Source organism: Aedes albopictus, chromosome 3, assembly GCF_035046485.1.
Source record: "Aedes albopictus strain Foshan chromosome 3, AalbF5, whole genome shotgun sequence".
NCBI classification, from domain to species: domain Eukaryota; kingdom Metazoa; phylum Arthropoda; class Insecta; order Diptera; family Culicidae; genus Aedes; species Aedes albopictus.
Genome location: NC_085138.1, coordinates 183,880,918 through 183,902,520, shown reverse-complemented (window position 1 = coordinate 183,902,520; position 21,603 = coordinate 183,880,918). Strand labels below are relative to the sequence as shown.

Here is a 21,603-nt window from a genome sequence, read left to right as displayed (position 1 = left end):
TCCGAAGCAAAACCTTTTGGTAGTCCCGGAGCGACGATGAGATTGGATGATAGTCACTTTTCGTTAGCGTCAAAAGAGGTACCAGTCTTCCACTAACTGAGCAATATTCTAGTGTCTGCTGAGCAGGTTTCACAACTCCCCATAACATATATTAAAAAATGTTAGGGATGCTCCGAAACTTACTCATTAATAGTAAGATCATAGGAATTTCGACATGTTTATAAATAAATAAAAAGTAACGGTGATGTAACCTGTGTCGATTTTTTTAATTGTATTTTCATGTTTTCCCTACAATTTTGTGTCTATTTTTTCGAAACTATGTACAACGGCAGTTATGGGGGTAGGTCGCTTGGGGAATACTGCGCTTCTTAAGAATGGGGCCACCAACAGCGGGTCCATTTCGGAAATGTTTTGTTGACCAAAAATAAAGCTGTATATAATGCCGGAGACACATGTACTGAAAACCCCTATCAATGTGTAAAACAGAAATGACACATGGTGGATGGATTTTTCTGTTGGGATGTGATTCGTCTCATCTAGAGGTTTTGTAATATTAGTAAAGGCGTAAGTGCAGCCCGCAACCGATAGTGGTTTGATGGGATGTGAAATCTCCTTCATGGCGATTGATATTTGCGCTCGAATGACGATGTACGACATGGTCAGCAAGCCCGTGCATGTTCCAGCAAGGGCGCTCTGCAAAAACAGTCATTCAAGTACGTCTGAAATATTGTAAAGCATATGAGATTACCTTAGCATTGATCCAGGGAAGGAGCATCCCCATTAGAAATACTCCCAGCAGTGGTCCCAAAGATATAGGGACTAAACTCATTGAGAGCTGCAGAACGGTTCCAAGTTTCTCCACAACCATCACAAGAGCTACAGCAATAACCCCAAAGAGAAGCACAGTTCCTCTCATCAAATAGCGCGTTTGGCGTTCCGTCAGGTCGAATCCCAGAAAGGGTTTGACAAAGTCCTCCAGGACAACTGCTGCCAAAGAATTCAGTCCGGTCGATAGAGAGCTCAATGAGGCACTGAAGATTCCTGAAATGAATAGACCCGCCATTCCGGGGTAATCTCCGAAAACTTTCATCACTAGAATCGGTAGCAACTGGTCCTTCTCTTTGGCCAGCTTCGTTGTCAATGGGTCGCAATCGTGGAATGTGGCATAGATGAGTAAACCGTTGTAGAAGCAGGTCATCATCAGGCAAATCATTCCGATAGTGAACAGGATCAGAGCCTTTCGAGCATCGGCTAGGGATGGCAACGACAGATACCTCTGAATCATCATTTGGTGGATCGAGTTTTTCGCTATCCAGAATGATCCACCGCCGAAGAAAATCGCCCAGATTGTAGTGCGTTCTGTGGGATCCAAGTTGAAACTGTAAGCGCAAAATAAGTCACATTCAGAAAATCGTTAAAAAAGGATCACACATGACCGTGAATACTTGGGTGGTTCGATTCTTCCGCTAGCCAAATTCCTTTCGATAAGTACTCCAAGTCCTCCAATGTCAGCTGTTCCCTTAATGACAATCAGTATCAGAGCACCAACCATAACAACGGTCTGCACCACGTCGGTCCAAACGACTGCCTTGATGCCACCCTGGAAATCGAAAATATTGTTTGCCAATTTCATTCAAGTTTTACAATCAAAAACGCGTTTATTACAATAATATTTTCTAACCACATACAGTTAAAGATACTTACCACACCGGTGTAAAAAATACAAACTGTACAGACAATTGAAGTAATGAAGTGGACATTGACGCCAGAGACTGAAATAGAAAGAATGTAAAATTATACATACAATAATAGACACAAAGACTGTTGATAGAAAGACATTTAGGGGCAATTTCTTCACCCTGGCTTAAGCGTTAAGCCAGGTTTAACTGTATGGGTAAGCCTGGCTTACCGGTTAAGCCGAGGTGAAGAAATCGGCCCTTAATCACATAACCCGGATTCTAATACAGTCAAACGACTCTATTTTTCTTAAAAATGAATTGCACTGGCTTGTAACGATTACGTGCTGTCATGGATAAGATTCCAAAAAGTTACATCAGGATCCTCATGGGCGACGCGAAGGATGGTTCCGACAACTCGGACTATATATCGTCCCCTTAATGCTAGAACTAGGTAACTCGAAATTTGACGTTTTTGAGTTGAATATACCATTATATCGAGCTTTTTGAGCTCTATAATATATCCAAAGACCAATGAAATACGATTATAAACGACGAAAATATTCACCAATTTCAAAACTAGGTATCTCAGTGTAGAATACAAGAACTGAGTGTTATAACTAGGTAACTAAGAAAATCATATCGATTTTCAACCGCACAGGTTAAAAGTTATCGGACGCTTGAACGTGGGAATGTTACTAGTCATTCTTTTGTTAGTAGATTGAAAATCTATTACTGTTTTTTATTTTAGGCCTAAAAACTTAAAACATTTTACTTGTAGTGATTTAGCTAAAAACTGTGATTATTCGTAGACTATTATTTTATGAACATTTCGAGGTGTCATGTGGTGATATAGCAGGCATCCTAACAAATTCAGTAATTACACGTCAATTTCAATCTGTAAACCCTTTCAAATTTGCATACTGCAACAAGAAAACTAAAAAGAATGATATCAATAGTGGTAAAAACTAGGTATCTCAGAACATTCCCTTCATTATTTATGTTGCATTTTGAGTGCTATAACTAGGTAACTGGACAATTTTTCAACCATTTATTGTTTAATTTAAAGGTTTAAACCAAAATAGTTCAAAACTTTTTCTTGTATCAGAAAGACTAGAAGCTGAATAAGCAATCAATGCTGAAAAATAATTATTTTGAAGGCTCCATACCTTTAGAACAACTGCATGAAAAATTGTAAAATTTTCAAAGTCGTTTTTCTCGAAACTATGATTTTCGAGTTACCTAGTTCTAGCATTAAGGGGACGATATAGGGAAATAAAAACAGGTAGTTTGTTCTGAACAATGTCGAAAAAATGCAACGCCAATTTGTCACATTCTAAAAAATGAACGCGTAAGCATCACGTTTCGTTGGAAATCCGATGAAACATTAGATAGCCCCAAAACGTAAAAACCTATCTGGAGGAGGAAGAAAGGTGAAGCGGTCATACTGAAAACCAGCAAAGATACGTACGCTGAAGTCTTGCGGGCCATGAGAACGGTTCCGCAACTCAAGAACTTTGGGCAGACGTCCAGAACATCAGACGAATCCAGGCAGGAGACATATTCTTCAAAAAAAAAGACTCGAAAAACAGAAGCTCAGCGTACAAAGAGCTAACGGAGACAGTAATGGGTGAAAAGGTTCAAGTAAAAGCCATGTGTTCCGAAGCGACGATCTAATGCAAGGATTTGGACGAGACAACAAAGCGATGACAATTGGAAAAATCAAAGTTGGTTGTTCAGTATGCCCACTGAGATTCTCCCAGTGACCGGAAGGGTGCTACAGGTATCTGGCGTGGAACATCAAAGGAATCGACAAAAGTAAGCTGGGCAGGTGGTGCGGACAGGAAGGTCCCAAGGCGCAAGACTGCAGCAACGAACAGAGATGTCTGTTTTGCGTCGACAAAAGTCGCAACAGACACGCGACGGGAGGCCCTCGATACCCAGCAGGTGATAGGTGCTAAACCGCAATGCAATGTAGGTAACTCAACTGATCCTCAACTACTGCGACACAGCAGTAGCTGTGGCAATCCGTATCGGAGTCGAAGTGCGATATGGCTGTCCTTTCTGAGCCGTATCGTATACCAACTGGAGATGGCAACTGGATCGCGGATAAGGCGAAGACAGCTGCTAGTTGGACGATGGGGAAGTATCCCACACAGGAAGTAGTGTACCAGACAAACAAAGGCTTCGTGATCGCCAAAATCAATGGAGTTTTTGATGGACAGTAGAACAGTTCACAATGGCACAAATGTCCCAAATGGAGGATAACGTGCCTCTGGAGCCGGCCGTCTGATAGAAGTGTTCAACCAAATGCTAGATGAGCTAACCGACGAGCTGGCTTTAACGGCTGGACGGTTGAGTGGGGCAACCGCTTCACCAAAGCTCGACGTAGATTTGGCTAACGAAGGAAGCATCAGCACCTACCGAAGGGATGGTCGAGAATCGATTATCGATGTCACCTTCTGTAGCCCAGTGCTTGCGGGAAACATGAATTGGAGGGTTTGCGACGGATACGCTAACAGCGACCACCAGGAGGGTCGGTATAGTGTCGGAGTACACGGACTGGAAGGCAACCTCACGATCGAATGTGGAAGACAAAGCAGTTCAATAAGGAGCTGTTCAGATCTGATCTAGGGTCAGATCTGATGCCCGAGAAGCTAACAGCAGCGTTGGTACGAGCATGCGACACAACCATACCATATAAGATCGAGCCGAGTCACAGACGTCGCCCTGCACACTGGTGAAATGAGGCGATCCACGACCTCCGGAAAACATGCCTCAAAGCCAGGACACGAATGCAAAGAGTCAGAACCGACGGCTAGAGAGAAGAACGAAGAGTTGTGCTGCGGGCCGTGAAAGCTGCTTTGAAAGACGAGATCAAGCGAAGCAAGAAAACGAGCTTCATGGAGTTGTGCCGTGTTGCGAATGCAAACCCGTGGGGAGACACATACAGAGTGGCCATGGCCAACATCAGAGGCCCAGCGGTACCCGCCGAGGCATGTCCAAAGAAGCTGCAAGTTATCGTCGAAGGGCCATACGGCCATGGAGGCGAGGAGAGAGTGAATATTACCAACGACGAGCTCATAGCAGCAGCCAAGAAGATGAAGGTAAAGAAAACGCCCGACACGGATGGTATTCCGTATATAGCGCTCAGAACCAATGAGAGTATATTACAGGTGGGGAAGAAGAAGAGATGGCTATGTATTAGTAAGCAAAGAAAAATGTAAACACAAATAGTGACGTCACTATTTGACACACGTTCTTATGGGAGCTGGCTTTGCTTGTAGTAGTGGCATGTTTTGCACCAGACACGGATCTCACGCACACGAAGTATCTTCTTCCACACCTCTATTAGACTCTCATTGGCTCAGAACTGCTATCAAGGTCAACCCTGGCATGTTCCGAACGTCTCTGCAGATCCTCTTGGATGAGGGATGTTTTCCATCTCAGTGAAAGAGACAATAATTAGTGCTGCTACCGAAACCAAGCAAGCCCGCTGGTGAATCAGGTTTGTTTCTGCCAATATGCTTGCTGTATACTTACCGAGCAAGCTGCTGGAAAGAGTCATCCTCAAAAGACTGACAACATTCACAGAAGGAGAGCAGGGTCTGTTGGGAATGCAATTCGGATTCCGGTCAACGATAGATGCCATCCAAACGGTTGTTGCTATGGCCGACAAAGCGAGGACGAAAAAACGGCGTGATAACCGCTTCTGTGCCGTCGTCACGATCGATGTAAAGAACGCATTTAACAGTGCAAGCTGGGAAGCGATCCAAACCACAGGATCGAAACGTTGGCAATGATCTAAAACAATCAACGCTTTTCTGTGACTGAAAGCCGAAAGCGGAAGCTGGTGTTACCGACAGGCGTCAAAATTGTTGGATTTGCGGATGATATCACGTTGGCGGTAGTTGCGGAGTTCTTAGAAGTGGTGGATGCTGATGAGAACCGGATGTAGGTGAAAAAACTATCCACCATAGCCCACCAAAAAAACGGGGTTGGTGCTGATCAGCAACTGCAAGGAGGTTCAGAAGGCTGTAATCACAGTCGGAGAGTATGCCATAGGCTCGAAGTGAGAGTTAAAGCATCTCGGCGTAATGATCGGCGACCGGTTAAATTTCAATAGCCACGTCGATTATGCTTGCGAGAAAGCAGCCAAGGCGATCACGGCATTATCAAGGACCATGCGGAACAACAATTTAGCTATCAGCAGTAGCAAGAGGCGATTACTAGCTAGCGTGTCTACGTCGATCTTTAGATACGCTGGCCCGGCTTGGGCGACCGCAATCAACGCGAAGAGAAATCGCGTTCAGCTCTGCAGTACGTAGACTGATGGCCATGCAAGTGGCGAGCGCTTACCGCACGATATTATCGGATGTGGTATGCGTGATTGCCGGGATGGTGGTTCCTATCGCCTTCGTTCTGGAAGAGGACAAAGAGTGCTACGAAACCAGGGGCACAAGGGGAGCTCGGAAGGCAGCTTGGGTCGCCAAGATGGAAAAGTGGCAACATAACGGCACCAACATTTCAAAAGGGCGTAACTGCATTTTGAAACAAACCACTCTTTCACATCTGTGGAATTCCACAGCAAAGGCAAGGTGGACCCACCGCCTTATTCGAAATCTGACGAAATGGGTGAACAGAGTTCATGAGGATGTCAATTTCTATTTGACGCAGTTCTAGTCAGATCATGACTGCTTCAAGAAATACCTGCACAGGTTCGGACACACAGGGTCACCGTTCTGCCCCGAGCGCGGAGATGTCGAGTAATCACCGGAACCCGTCGTTTTCGTGTGTCCACATTTTTCTTTGGAGCGCAGAGAGCTAATCACGATTTGCAGTGGTGGTATATGTAAGTGCGGTCAATATCGTGAATAGGATGTGCAGTAGGGTGGCTCAAGCTTGTATGGCAAAACCACATGTCAAAAAGTTCGATGGGCCCCTTCTTATTTCATTCTATATGACGCCACGATGCTCTGGTCAAATTTTTAGCTAAATCCGTTAACATTAGGGCGGTGCTAAACTTGTTTGAAGTTTGAATGGGAGTTTATATGGGAAAACATCGTTTTTTGCAGTTTTCTTCTGAGGGGTTCCGATTTCCCTTAAAACACGTAATCGATCCTATAGAAATATAGCCTGGGATATGCCGAAAAACTTTGTCGAAGACCGCTACGTGATCAGACACTTGCGAAAAAAGCTATAGCCTAGACAATACGGGCCCATTCAATGAGATTTTATTGCTGTTGTTATTCCTTTACATGTTAAATGTTAAGCACCACCAGATGGTCTGCGTGTAATATCTTTTCCTACAAGCTTCGGATGACTTTGCGGTCTTCGACAAAGTTTTTCAGCACATGTGAGACTATAGTTCAATACAATCGGTTATGTGTTTTAAGTAAAAATAGTGCCCCTCATGAGAAAAATGCTAAAAACGATATTTTCCCATATAAACTCCCATACAAAATTCAAATGAGTTTAGCACCGCCCAAATGTTAACAGATTTAGCTGAAAATTTGACCAGAGCATCGTGGCGTCATATAGAACGAAATGAGAAGGGGGCCCATCGAACTTTTTGACATGTGGTATTTTGAGCCACGCTAATGTGCAGTGACGAAGCAATGTGGAATGCGGTGAACGCTGCGGTGCTAGAGATAATGTCGTTTCTCCAGTGGAAATGGCGACGGCAGCAAATGAAAGATCGAAGAGACAATGCGAGGTAAGCGTAGTAGTTCGGTCAAGCGTCCATCGCCGGGGAAACCCGTGTCGCGTGCGAATAAAGTGTGGAGCTAAATGGCTCTCGATCGGTATTCGGGAGAACTTCCTACGTCAGGGTACTCTCTGGCGGAGTAGGATAGATTCACTACCGAGGAGTATCCGAGTAGTGTGCATGATGTTGGTGTGCTAAATGACACACGGGCGGTAACGGGAGAACGTCTTTCGTGGGAGAGCTCTCTGTCGGAGTAAGGCAGATCCACCGCCGGAGACTGTCGCGATCGGAAAGAAGCACCGGAGCATGGTCGTCAGGGTGCCTGTGAACCGGAAGCCGTCTTCAACCGGAATCGTAGGACCGACCTTGGCATCTGCCCGATAAGTCGGTTTCGGGAAATGTTTCAGTGTCGGGAAGCTCTTCGTTGGGTAGGGTAGATCCCCCGTCGGGGACTATCCGAGTCGTGCGCGGAAAGCTGGAGTGCTAATTGGCACACTGGCGGCACCCTTCCCGAGCAGAAGCGAATAACAACAGCATAAGGAGCTGTGTTATTTGAGCAAAATAACTGAATAATAAAATCGATTAATTCTAAGTTATTACCATAACATATTGTGCTATAAACTTGTCTGTCATAAACGGCAAAATAAAAAATTCCATAACAAAAAAATGTTTCTGTTAAACCATTTCAATAACTTGTTTTGTTAGTTTCAATAACAACTTAATAACAGCGAAATCGGAAAATATTTCAATAACAAATTTTGATATTAATATGTTGTTGATAATAATCGGAGAGCAGAATTTGCTATGATATCGAACTCATTACAAAATAAGTTATAATAGGGTCTTGTACCATTTAAGCAGGTGTACCTATTTTGGGCACTTGCCGCTATAACTAAGTCAATTTCTAACCGATGGATTTGAGTTTTTGTATAGAGTAAGATACTGTACGTGCCTAACTCTATACAAAAATTCAAATCAATCCGTTTGAAATTGACTTAGTTATAGCGGCAAGTGCCCAAAATAGGTACACCTGCCTAAATGGTACAAGACCCTACTCATTATATAAAATTACTCGCTTTGTCTCACAAACTCGAACATGAGGTTTATCCAACATCGAAAAATATTATATTCAGCTTTTAATTCATTCTAAGAGATTTGAAGTCGCAAGATAATCGAACTCTAAGAAATTTTCATATTATCAAATATGACGAGCTTCGATTTCCACCAATAATTTATAAACTGTTCTACTTAAATTGTTTTCGGAGCACGGTTTGGAAATCAACACGTGTACTCGAAAAAGTTTGATCGTTAATAGCAATTTGTGACTTTTGTTTTGTTTTTTTTTTCAACATAAGAGTTTTTAGAATGCTCAACAGTTTTGCAGATTTTTTTTTGGGATATTGGAAATATTGTACAGATTATTACAATTTTTCTGGAAACTTTCTTTTAATTCCTCCGATTTCTCCCTGGATTCAAGAATTATGTCGAATATTCCTCCTGGATTCTACAAGGATTCCTCAAAAAAAAATGCTATAATTTCTATTGAACTTCCTCTGATGATTCCTACAGGACATTCACCAGAATTTTTTGCAATATTTTTTTCTGAAATTCCTCTATTTATTTCTCTAAGGATTCCGTCAAAAACTTCTTTTATGTTTATTAAGTGACTTTGTCATAACATTCTTCCAGAAATTTGTCGACAGATTTGGTTCATAAATAGCTCCAAAAATCTTCCAGAAATTTCTCCGAGTGTTCTTCGACGTTATCTTTCATGGATTTTTAAAGACTCCTCTAGAAATTCCTACAGAATCCTGCATAGAATCCCTTCAAGGATTTCTTCAGAATTCCCTGTGATCATTAGTCCTGAAGTTCATCTAAAGATTTCTCTGAAAACTTCTTTGAAAACCAGGAGTTTTTCCGAAGGATTCTCCAGGAGTTTTTCAAAAGATTCTGCTAAGAATTCTAAAAATTGCTCAGAAGAATTCCCTTCGGAATTTCAAAGAAAATTGCGCCAGCAATTCTCTTGAAGACTTCTCCAGGGATTTATCGAAAGCTTCCTCCAGAACTTCCAAGTGCTTATCCGAAAATTATTTAAAGAATTCTTAAAAGGTGTCGTTCAGAAATTTCCTTCTTAACTGAATACAAAAATGGAACAACACAAAGGGACAGGTCATGAGTGTCGAATTGTTGCTGTGATTTCAAAACTTGTTACTGTTGTGCTATTGCTGATAAGTTGATCAATAGTACAACAATAACTAAACTTGTACTTCAACAAAACATGTTATTTAAATATAATTTAGTTAATGTACATCAATAGCTTGATTATAACAAAATGAGATTGTCCAACGAAATTTGTTATGGAAAAGCTATGCCTTGATAATTTAATAATAACAAAACAAGATATAAAAACAGGTTATGTGATTTCGTAGTTATTAACTTGCTATTCTCCTCTGCCCGGGTTCTTCGACAAATTAGTAGGATCTGAAGGTCTTAGCGTGGCTTTGGAATAACAAATTTGGTAGATGTTGTACTAACATAGAGTTGGTGAGTGACTTGAATCAACCACCAATCAACAGTGAGATGATTTCGTTTGACTTGAATGAAAAAGTTCTTCATGGTCAACTTTCGTTCACGTCAAGTGAGTCACTTATCAAGCCACTTGCACCATGTAAACCAGATATAATGCTCATGTTTGTTGCCTGGTCAAACTAAAAGCTCATCGAGATTGAGTGCATGTTTCGAGCACGGAGGGAAAGCATCGAAACCATCGAAACACAATTACATAAACATATTTTCAACAAGCCGAGTGGCTCAACGCAAGAAAGTAAACAATGTCGTATGCCCAGCCAACTTCAAAATATTGCATAACGAGAGTGTTGTTCCACGCCAAAAATGAAAAGTGATTGATAAGTTTAAAAAAAAAAGGTGACGAAAAAAACAGCATATTAACTTGGCACAAAAATTAAAAAAAATAAGCCGTGAGTGTGATTATTAGACGAGATAGAATCTGATGAGTTCTTTTTGATTTTTTTACGCTTCTTTTTGATTACAAATTCGGGCTTACCTTGATTGAATGCCAACGCTGGCACAAATATTACTATCGGTAGATGTAAAAGCTGCAAATATTATAATCACATTTAGGCAACATCCTATGAACATATCAAGCGTAGGTTGCACAACTCAAACTTGTTTTTATTTATTCTTTTTAACACAATTGTTGACATAAGAAAATCCATGCACTTTTTTATCAAAAAACTTACCTACATTACTTTGATTTAATGCAATCTTTATTTACATGAATCTAGTAGAGCAAAAGATTCAAATTATCACGAGTTATGATGTAGGGTAAATGTACCAATAGTGGTGCTATTAGTAGCTCCTTGTAGAAAAATAATCGCATAAAATTAATAATACCACAAAATAAAAAGTCCGAAAACGTTAATCGGTAGTTTTTCACTTGTATTTGCTAGGAAAAATGTAAAAACCATTGTTTATTTCAGTTTTTGCTAATGAATCACTAGCACCAACTATAGGGACACGGTTCCTATTATGGAGGTAAAATTTAACATTTGTTCCTATAGTGGCGCATCCCATTGAATTCTTATGGGACCCACCACTACAGGAACACTACCACCACTATAGGTGCAAAGGAGCAAAAAATTTAAGGAAAATAATTGTTTAAAATAGATTTTTCGGCAAATCCTGAACATAAAACTGAAATAATGTTATTAATTAGTTATGATGCATCTATTAAAAATGTCATTTGCAAGCTTTTTGTTCGAAATAGTGCTAAATTGGCACTACACACCAGCTTTTACCCTATTCCATAGATTTTTTTTCCGCAGAAATATGCTGTATTTTGGAGTTTTCAACAATTCAGCTGTTTTCCCCGAAAATGATTTGATCTGTATTCACTTTAATGAATTCATATTTGTCCTTTTTGTATTAGAACCAATAAAAAATACTAAATTGAGTTGCTATTAATGGCTATTTATGCTTACTTCTTCATCTTTGACCAAAAAGCCTAGTATTATGTCAATAATTAAGTAACAGTCAGTTTTTAGCCGAAGTATTAAAAGAATAATCGTAAAAATAGTGAATACAAATAATTCCACGCGTAACTAACCAATCAACTTGAATAACAAGAGCAATTGAGCACCAAAATTTCAAAAGGGCTTAAATACCTAATACAACTTCTCTCTCTGAAGCATTTTATTGCTCTCACAAAAATCGACCCCACTACCATTAAAAGAAACAATTTCTCTGTTTAGCTTGGAAAACATAAAACACCATTGAAAACTTTCAAAGACGCTGTTGTTTTACAAAGCAGTTACGCCCTTCTAAGATGTTCTCACTGAATAATAAAGTTGGTACTTATAAGAGGTAAAATACAAAATCTGAAATCTGAAACCTGAAAGTTATTGTTTTTTCGACGCACGATCTTCTTATTTTTATTGTCTGCTGCTTTGTATTTGGCCAAAATTCTTGTGTCATGTTCAAGATGGATACTTTCCGTACAGATGAAAATAGCTAACTAATGTCATAACTAAGTGTGCATTTAAAATATCTATAAATAAAAAAGGTCAGTTTTCTGCAGCAGAGGATAAAAAAAAAGCTTTGTTTGAGTTGTGTCAACCGAATTTACAAAGCCAATACATACTCACTGTTGCTACTGTAAACAGCACTGACCCCAGCAAGCGTATCCTTCTATCGAACCTCATCTGCAGGTATTCGTAGACCGACGTTATTTGAAGGCCTTGAAACACGGGCAGGAAAATGAAGTACATCGCAATACCCATTGCAATGATGCCCAAGAATATGTACGCAAACTGCATCCCGTATAAATATGTCTCAGTGGATGCACCCATAAGCGCAATTCCAGAAATGAAACTGAAATTGGCGAGATTTACAATTGAACTTAAAGGATTATTCTGAAATTTTTCTTTTACCTTGCCACTAATGACATTGCCACAGGAAAGATCTTCATTCGCCGTCCTCCGACCAGATAGTCGAGAGCTTCCGAACCCCTCCGAAGGCTTTGCCGCCTGGCATGCTTCGTATGATCCTTCCACCCAAACAGTATTCCTATGCCAATACAAACCAACAGCATTCCACAGAACACCAAATAATCAGCTAAGCCAAACCGTTGAAGCGATCGGCTAACGTCCTGCACACTTAGGCCCTCCGCCAAACTTGAACTCATTTTGGAAAGCACCTGAACCTCACTCCGCAATTGTTGCACTGCGGTGCACTTGACTCGGCGAAAACTTTTCCAGGGCAAGCCATCCGACACACAGCTCTCTGGTGAATGTTGTCTGTCGCGGATGGTTCAAATTTATGAACGGATTAATTCGTCATGTACCTTCACTGACGTTGCGCGCTGATAATAGAATAGTAGGTAACTTCAGTCCTACATCCCGCTCGTGATTGTTCAACCTTTTTCGTCGCACTGGTGGCTCACGTGTTTTTGCTAAATATAGGAGGTGGAGATTCGAATGGCAGGAGGGACGATTATATGGGATATGAAAAAAAACAGCAGAGCCAACTGCTTTTTGAGTCCTGGGAATGATGTGCCGCAAAGGCATCGAAGGAAGTCTTCAAGGCTACTTTTTTGAGCAATGTGTGAACTCATGTGTGTTCTATTCAAAGCCAATTTAGGAGTTAATGTATGGAATGAAATCATTTCATGAGAAGTTACATCAGTGCGAGTTACACAATGTCAGATAACAATGCGTCCGAAATCTATTCTTCGAAGTAAATTCGGTATAATCTTGGGAACCCAGTTCAACATTACGTCAGAACTCTGAACGCACAGAAATCGAGAAGAAATCTTCTAACTATTGATAGGGGAATCGACTGTATTCTGTGCAAACCGGATTTAACGGCTACGCAAGCTTAATGAATCAAAACGAGTTGTTATCTAGCCTGACGACGATTCAACAGGTAGGATTTCAAAACTCCATAAGTTTTCTCTCGGGATTCAAGTATTTTCCCTGGCTTTCTTGAGAGAATTCCTCTTGGATTCCATAATTGATTTACTCCAGGTTTCCTTTAGAGATTCCTCCCCATATTCATTCAGGGATTGTTCTCTGGATTCCTTTAGAGCAGCGGTTTTCAGATCGTGCACCGCGGTGCACTTGGTGCACCGCGAAGCCATGATAAGTGCACCGCAGCTCTTCAGAAAAGTCTTGCATATTTAAGTTTAAATTTAAATTCTTAACCTATTTCATGAATAATAATTCAAATTAATTAGAACAACTGAACTATTGTAAGGTGCTCCAAGGGATTGCAAGTAAAATTTTCATTATTCCAGCTGGCTAGTTAACCTTGAATCCAGCAAAAACCGTCTCAGATATTCGCGAAGAATCATGGAACAAGTCTGCCAAAACTTTCCTAATATATAGGTATCATATTTTTCCAAGAACTCGTAATGGGTATTCACAAGTACCCTACAAGGCATATACAATGTATCTTCAACGAATGCGCTAAAAAATCTCAAAAGAAAAATTTAATAATATTTATGTGGCTTTGCTTAAATACCAGAGAAGGAATCTATCACTGATCTCGAAATCAGGTGAACACACAATATACACGTCTCCTTCCGAATTAACAAGAGTGCCTTAAAGGGATTTATCAAAAATATGTTCAATGTATGTCAAAGTTCTAAGAATAAAGCTGCCAAGTGTCTTGCTAGATATTTTTCAGAAATCCATTGAAAGTCTTGGAAAAAGGTCTATCAAAAAATTTCTAGTGATGAATCTCTAACCTATCCCACGAATGTCAATTCTTGAATTTTGTCATCAAATTAGCTCGTAATTTGTAGAAAATCACGAGAATTGTCGTTTCCGTCCATTTTTAATTTGATTCTGATCCTGAATTCTCCACAAATTACAGTTAAAGTCGTTGAACAGGTAAAAAGTGAGGTTACGAGACGCTACTGCTAGAAATAATTTAGTAGTCTTGGAAGGACTTCACCAAGGTTCTTGAAAACAAAACATGACTAATTCGGCTCTAAATTTCATTGAGCATTTATGTCCCAGAAACATTTCTGAGCAAGTGTCACTATGCTCCGATAAGGGATGAAAAATCGTAAGATATTGTCATAATTGGTGGGGAAAAAAATAATGACGAGTGTATGCACCTTGGAATTGCTATGAAAAATACGACAGCTTTTTTGACGAATTAGAAATTGTTTTTCTGAACATGTGCACCGCGGAGCGATTTATTTTCAAAAAGTGCACCGCGAGACGAAATGCCTGAAAACCCCTGCTTTAGAGATTTTTTCAGCAATTCCCATTGAGAATAATTGAGATTCTTTTGCTGGAGTTTTCGAGGCTCCGTCATTGATTTCTCCCAGGATTCATTTATTGTTTCCTCAAGGAATTCATGTAGCGATTTGTCTTCGTATTCGATGCAAGTTACTTACCTTACCGATCAGGCTAAGGCCGGGGTGGCCTCTGCTGTACATCGTAGCCGTCTCTATTCCACTCGGTCCATGGCTGTTTGTCTCCAGTTCCGCACTCTGCGTAGGGTCCGCAGATCGTCCTCCACTTGGTCGACCCACCTAGCTCGCTGCGCTCCACGTCTTCTTGTACCGGTCGGATGGCTCTCGAGAACAATTTTAGTCGGGTTGCTAACCGACATCCTGATGACGTGACCCGCCCACCGTAGCCTCCCGATTTTCGCGGTATGGACGATGGTTGGTTCTCTCAGCAGCTGATGCAGCTCGTGGTTCATTCACCTTCTCCAAGTCCCGTCTTCCATCTGCATTCCGCCGTAGATGGTACGCAACACCTTCCGTTCGAAAACTCCAAGGGCGCGTTAGTCCTCTGCACGTAGGGTCCATGTTTCGTGCCCATAGAGGACGACCGGTCTAATCAGCGTTTTGTAGATGGTTAAGTTCGTGTTACGGCGAACTTTATTCGATCGTAGAGCTCTGCGGAGTCCACGATACCTTCCATCCATTCCTCCGGTAATACTTCCTTCTCCCAAATCTTGGTAATGACCCAGTGTAGTGCTATCACCAGTGCTTCTCCACCGTATTTTAGAAGCTCGATTGGTAGTTGATCTGCTCCAGCGGCTTTGTTGTTTTTCAACCGGCTTACCTCCTCCTCAATCTCTTGGATGTCAGGGGCCGGAAGTCTTTCGTCGTGTGCACATACTCCTAGATCTGTTACCACGTCACCTTCGGTACTTGCAACGTCGCCATTGAGGTGCTCATCGTTATGCTGCCGCCACCTGTCGACCACCTCACGCTCGCTCGTGAGAATATTCCCGTAATTATCTCGGCACATGTCGGCTTGTGGCACGAAGCCTCTGCGCGAGCGGTTCAGCTTCTCGTAGAACTTTCGTGTGTCCTTAGCGCGGTACAGCTCTTCCATCGCTTCGCGATCTCGTTCGTCCTGCTGGCGCTTCTTCCCCCGAAAGACTGACTTGTGCCTGCTCCGCGCCTGTCTGTAAAGTGCCTCATTCGCTCTAGTACGGTGTTGCATCATTCTCGTCCATGCTAAATTCTTCTCGTTTTTCAACTGTTCACATTCGACGTCGTACCAGTCGTTTCTGTGATCCGGAGTCGCATATGCATCGAGCTGGGAAACCAAGAGAATCTGATCAAAGTCTTGAATATATATGCACCATCGGGATCAAACAATAGGGCCGCCCGGGAAAAATTTTTCAACCAAACTGTTTCACAATATTTGCAAAGTTACTCGGCACATACCATTATGCTGGGTGACTTCAATTCAGTCATCAATTCAACTGATGCAACGGGTGTTTCTAACATGAGCCAAATGCTGAAAAGATTATGTGACAGTTTGAACCTGAAAGATGTCTGGAAGCATTTCAACCGCCAACAGATTGACTACACTTTTGTGCGCGGAAGGTCAATGTCCAGAATAGATAGAATATACGTTACACCAACGTGCCTCCCGAATACGCGTTTCTGTAGACTTCAACCAAACTGCTTTAGTGACCATAAGGCTGTTGTGGTTCGTATGGTTCTTCCATTGCAAACAGACACCGTGGGTCGTCCATTCTGGAAATTAAACAACAAGTTAATGACGGTTGAAAATATGAATGAACTAAGAGCAAAGTGGAACTATTGGACGCGTCAAAAGAGGAATTTTGCTACGTGGACTGACTGGTGGGCATCCTATGCTAAACCAAAACTAGGGTCGTTCTTTCGCTGGAAAAACTCGATTGCAGTACAAACGTTCAACAATACCATGGGATTCTATTACTCCTGTTTGAATCGTGCGTTCGAACAGCATAAGGAACGTGACTGCACAGCCGAAATCAACAAAATAAAAGCTATTATGCTGCAAAAACAGAAACATTTCAATGAATCTCGGAGACGCTCTAATCTTTCTTTTCTGGGAGGCGAAGAAGTGTCAGTATTTCAAATTGCGGATCAAGAAAACAGACGGCGGGAAACAACCCGGGAGCTTCTTGACAGCTGCCGAACAACGTCAGCGTACCTAAAAATTTTGGTCCGGGTGGTACTGTCAGATTCAGAGCGGCACAAGGAGCGGCAAGCGCTACATTTGAAAAGGACAAAAACCGGCAATAACAAACCGAACAAAAAATAGTGAAACATTAAACAGAAACCCTTTTTTGTAGTTTCCGCTTTTTTGTGGTAGATAAATGCAAATTAAGTGCGGCATGATGAATTTGTTTAGGGAACGTTCAAAAATTACGTCCATGTTTTAGGGGGGGAGGGGGGTTTCAATTTTGTGACAGTTTGTGACAGGGGGAGGGGGGGGGGTCGCCGGAACGTTACGTCCGTATTAAAAAAATACACAAACATGATTTGCACAACAATCCGCTCAATCTAGTTTCAAACACTACTGATGGAAACCACTGGGCATTATCATAGTGACCATTTTTTTCCACTGGGATTTTCATCTGTCACTTTCATGAATGAAGGAAAATTCAATCGAGCTCCATTCATAGCCGTAAACAAAAAAGTGAACCGCAGTATCTGTGAAGTGTTTTTATCAACGACTGGAAACCGTAAGTCATTTTTTATTAATGACAACAATTATAATTACACATTTTATAATTTAGATGGACCGGGGAAAGACGGTTGAAAAACTTTTCGAGGTTTTTTGTAAGGCCTACCCTCTGAAGAGTCGCCAGGCAAATCAGGATGCATGCCACGCGTTTTGGAGAGCGATTAAAGATAAACCAGACTGTGACCATTTGGCGCGCCTTAAGATTCTAGAACTTCAATCCAAAGCTAAGGCGCCGAGCGGAACCCTGATGAAGTTCTTCAAAGCTGCACCTTTGCCGAGCACTTCTTCAAAACCCCCCAGCACTTCGATCGAAACACCAGAAATTGTTCCGGACTCTGATGCAGCTGCTGGTTCATCAAAGCCAACAAGCAAACCTGCCACGGAAACCACAGTAGCAACTGCGAAGTACGCGTGCCCAAAGCAAGACCAACTAAAAAAAGAGCAAGAAGCCGTCACTGCCGAAATCAATTGCTTGCTGTTGCGGGAGCGTAATGCTATAATATCGGAAGGCCAGGAAAAGGAGCTGAAAGCACTACAGAACAAAAAAAGAACATCGAGACAACATTAACAAAACTGAAATTGGATCAGGAAAGACAGAAGCAGTTCCGTTCGCAAAGAAAACGGATGTTGGACAAAATGTGTGAGACTACACCAGGATTAGCAAAGAAGCTGAAATTTCGAAAGGACGTGGGACGCCCAGCAGTGGAGACTGATCAACCACAATTCATAAAAACCCTGTTAGATATTGCCCGGCACGGCGCTTCAGCTGATGATCGTCGAAGGTTCGAATTCACATTTATATATGCTCTTGAAGTGTGCCACAATGTTTTTTTTTTCTTTTTCAGATTCGAAACACTGCGCACCGTCAAAACGTTGGATGAGCTCACGGAAGGATTACGTAATGCTGGCTTCGAGGTTTGCAGGACGTCGGTTTATTATCGTCTTCTTCCACGGAACTCTAATACGACGGATGGTAAACGCCACGTGAGGGCGGTACCGGTGAAGCTGATGAAGCCTGGCAAGGATCTGCATCGCACACACGAAGATGGTTTTTTCTGCACGGCCTCAATGAATGCGTTGGACGAGTTGGCTGCGTTGTTAGGACCAACGGAGGTGGCCAAGCTTAGCGTCGACGACAAGGCTCGGGTGCCTCTTGGTATGGCAGCTGCTACCAGCCAGTCGCCTTTGCTGATGCACATGCAGTATCGAGTGCGCCTTCCTGACCACGACTGGGCGGTGGCGGACAGGCACAAATTAATTCCGTCAGTGTACGCGGGGGTCATGATACAAGAAAATTCATTCGGTGATACAGCAGGTGTGACGTACTCGAGGCCTACTCATGTGGCTATCAGATCTGGAAAGCATAGCAAGTCCACAGCATACAGTCATGCTAGAGATCTGGACCACTTGTTTGAATTGCCAGATTTCGATTCAATCCTTAACACACCTAACGGAGATCCCAAGCCGGTTCTCTTCCTTTCTGTAGATGGGGTCCTGATGAGAACCCGCGTTTTCAGAAAAATATTGAAATCGCGATTCACCATTTCATGAGCAAAAATCTTGATTGTTTGTTCATATGCACAAACGCACCTGGCCGAAGTGCTTTCAACCCGGTTGAAAGGCGAATGGCTCCCCTTTCGCGCCAGTTATCCGGGGTCGTGCTACCGCATGATCACTTCGGGAGCCATTTGGATTCAAGTGGAAAAACAGTCAACACGGAACTGGAAGTACAAAACTTCAAACACGCTGGGCAGTGTTTGGCGGAAGTATTTTCGTCAGTAATTATTGATGGATATACAGTGACAGCTGAATTTGTCGAAACTTCTAATTCCAAAATTCTAAAAAGTGGCATGCTCATAGCAAAAGCAGAATGGGTCAGCAGGCATGTGCGATCATCGCAGTATTTACTGCAGATAGTAAAATGCAAAGATCTGGAATGCTGTACTGCATTTAGAAGTGCATATCCACGTTTTGTGAAAAGTCGTTTTTTGCCTGCACCGGTTCCACTCTGCTATGCACCCGATTTGCAGATTTCAACCGATGCCAACGCAAAAAAGTTTGCTACACTTTGCCAAAATCTGGCTTTCTTTAACTTGGATGTACCTTACGACCAGTACTGCCCATCAGTAGCTGGGAAGTTGGATACACGTGTTTGCAGTGAGTGTGGACTGTACTGCGCTACGACAGTGCTGCAGAAGAAGCACCGAGTTGTGCACAAAACCATTCGTCGCAAAATTGCCAACAAAAAGGAGATTCAACCTGTTGCAGAAGAATTGGTCAGGGTTGATCTTGAGGACTCGGATGACGAGAAATTTGAGGTAGAGTGGCTGGACACGGCAGAACCCGATCCTGTTGCTACGGATGAAGAAGACATTGTGTACGATGTTGAGTACCTCGATGAAGCTTTACCCGTGGTAACAATGGAAGAGCACTTCTCAGTTCCTTGGGCAGAAGATGACAACAACTGAAATGTTAATGGACATGGTTGTTTTGTTTTTTATCTCGGTTTTTATAACATTTATTCATGCTGTATTTTTTTTTGTTATCTAAAATAAGATTTCTTCTAGTGCGGTTATTAAGCACCAGCAAGTAATAAATTAAGTTACTTATGCTAACATTTTACAGCTACATATCTGGTGGCCAAGCCAAAATGGAAGTTAAAAATAATCACTTGCAGATGTTTTTTTTTTCGAGTTTGATCTTCGGTTTATGCGCAGTCACCAATTAATATGGAAGACCGTTTAAACATGTGCTTTTATTACATTTCTTACAACAACAAAAAGAAAAATCAAAATAATTTCAATTTAATGAACATTGGTTTTTGCGCTCCTGTTGAATACGTCCTTTTGATACGAAACGCTAGCCTCTTGTTGGCTTCCACTCACCACGAAACAAAAAGATGTTTTTGATGTGATGATGATATTGGTCTACCATCTATTGTAGCAAGGCAGCTGCCTATAGCACTGGAATAATCTGAAAAGCGATTTGATCAAGATTGTGCTGTTGTTAGTGGTCAGTCATTCTCCTGTATGAAGGGCCAAAAAGGGTTGTGCGGACCCGCAAGCAGAGACACTTGCGCGAAACCCGCGTCAGGGGAAAAGAATCTCCTTCCAGAGGAAAGTTCTCACAAACAACTTCAAAATCAAGCCCTCGATTGACAGAATACTCCCAATAGATGGGGTCGAAGAGCCCGCCCTCAATCCACGAAATGTTAACAACAAGGAGGAGGCAGTTCCAAGCTCCTGTCCATATCGCTTCAATCGGGTGCCCTGATGGTCCCTCCCTTTCCCAATGAATATATGATGGGATATGTATATGTAATGTATGTCAGTGCGTGTTGTGTATATTTTGTTATACATTTGTTTGAAAAACAATCATAATCATGATTAATAAGCATTTATAAACAAAACATTTACCTGATTATTCCTGAAATAAAATGTGGATTAGCAACAAAACATCAAAAAAAATCACATCAAATCTCGATCCTGGAATGTCTGCCCACCACTGATCGGCCACTTCAGGCATGAAAACATTAACAAGATCGAAATTTGATGTGGTGGTAGATCTTACGCCGCAACGCACCATTCTAAGGTGATCTACCCACGTTACGGGGCGAAACAAAAAGATGTTTTTGCATGGACAAAAATTGTTGCATCAGTGAAGGATGGACCCGTTGTTTACGAACAGTAGCGACATCTGCGATTTGCAAGTAGGTACGCGAAACTGAGCTCATCTGTCAAGTTACGGGGGGGTTGGCGGGAAACGAATATTACTACCCTGGAAGTAAATCAGCAGCGAATCACAGGCAGCGCGGAGATCAGTCAATGCGTTCTAGAGCATTTCCGAAACCTTTTCGACGAAGAGGCTATCGAAGAAGACGACCTGTTTCACCCACGATACGAGGAATCCTACACACCAACAACGATGCAAATGATCATATCATGGATGATTTTGAGGAAAATGAAATTTTTTCCGTCATAAAGAGGTCTGCAGCCAACAAATCGCCCGGCAAAGATGGTCTTACAAGAGAGTTCTACATCGAAGCGTGGGAAATAATCAAACGTGAATTTGTCATGGTGCTAAACGAAATAAAAAGCGGAGTCATCAGACATGATTTGCAGGACGGGGTAATTGTGCTGGTACGCAAGCGTGGAGGAGACAGCAGCTTAAATTCTTTGAGGCCTATCACACTTCTGAATGTAGATTA

The 21,603-nt window shown here is 41.9% G+C and overlaps 2 protein-coding genes across 3 annotated transcripts; one reads left to right on the top strand and one right to left on the bottom strand.

Moving 5' to 3' along the window:
- Nucleotides 1-226: 226 nt before the first annotated feature.
- Nucleotides 227-12,888, bottom strand: LOC109398880 (sodium-coupled monocarboxylate transporter 1-like). Its single transcript, XM_062860609.1, has 7 exons — nucleotides 12,333-12,888; nucleotides 12,048-12,273; nucleotides 10,448-10,499; nucleotides 1,705-1,772; nucleotides 1,446-1,600; nucleotides 749-1,379; nucleotides 227-693 (listed from the first exon to the last, which is right to left on the bottom strand). Exons 1-7 carry the CDS (start codon nucleotides 12,584-12,586, stop codon nucleotides 289-291), a joined length of 1,791 nt encoding a protein of 596 aa, XP_062716593.1. The 5' UTR covers nucleotides 12,587-12,888; the 3' UTR covers nucleotides 227-288.
- A 4,261-nt stretch (nucleotides 12,889-17,149) lies between these two features.
- LOC134292003 (uncharacterized) lies at nucleotides 17,150-19,944 on the top strand. 2 transcript variants are annotated; one of them, XM_062860605.1, is made up of 2 exons: nucleotides 17,150-17,394; nucleotides 17,449-19,944. In XM_062860605.1, exon 2 carries the CDS (start codon nucleotides 18,021-18,023, stop codon nucleotides 18,945-18,947), a length of 927 nt encoding a protein of 308 aa, XP_062716589.1. In that variant the 5' UTR covers nucleotides 17,150-17,394; nucleotides 17,449-18,020; the 3' UTR covers nucleotides 18,948-19,944. Both variants share the same exon structure in this region, with proteins under 2 accessions (XP_062716589.1, XP_062716590.1).
- The last annotated feature ends 1,659 nt before the right edge of the window (nucleotides 19,945-21,603 follow it).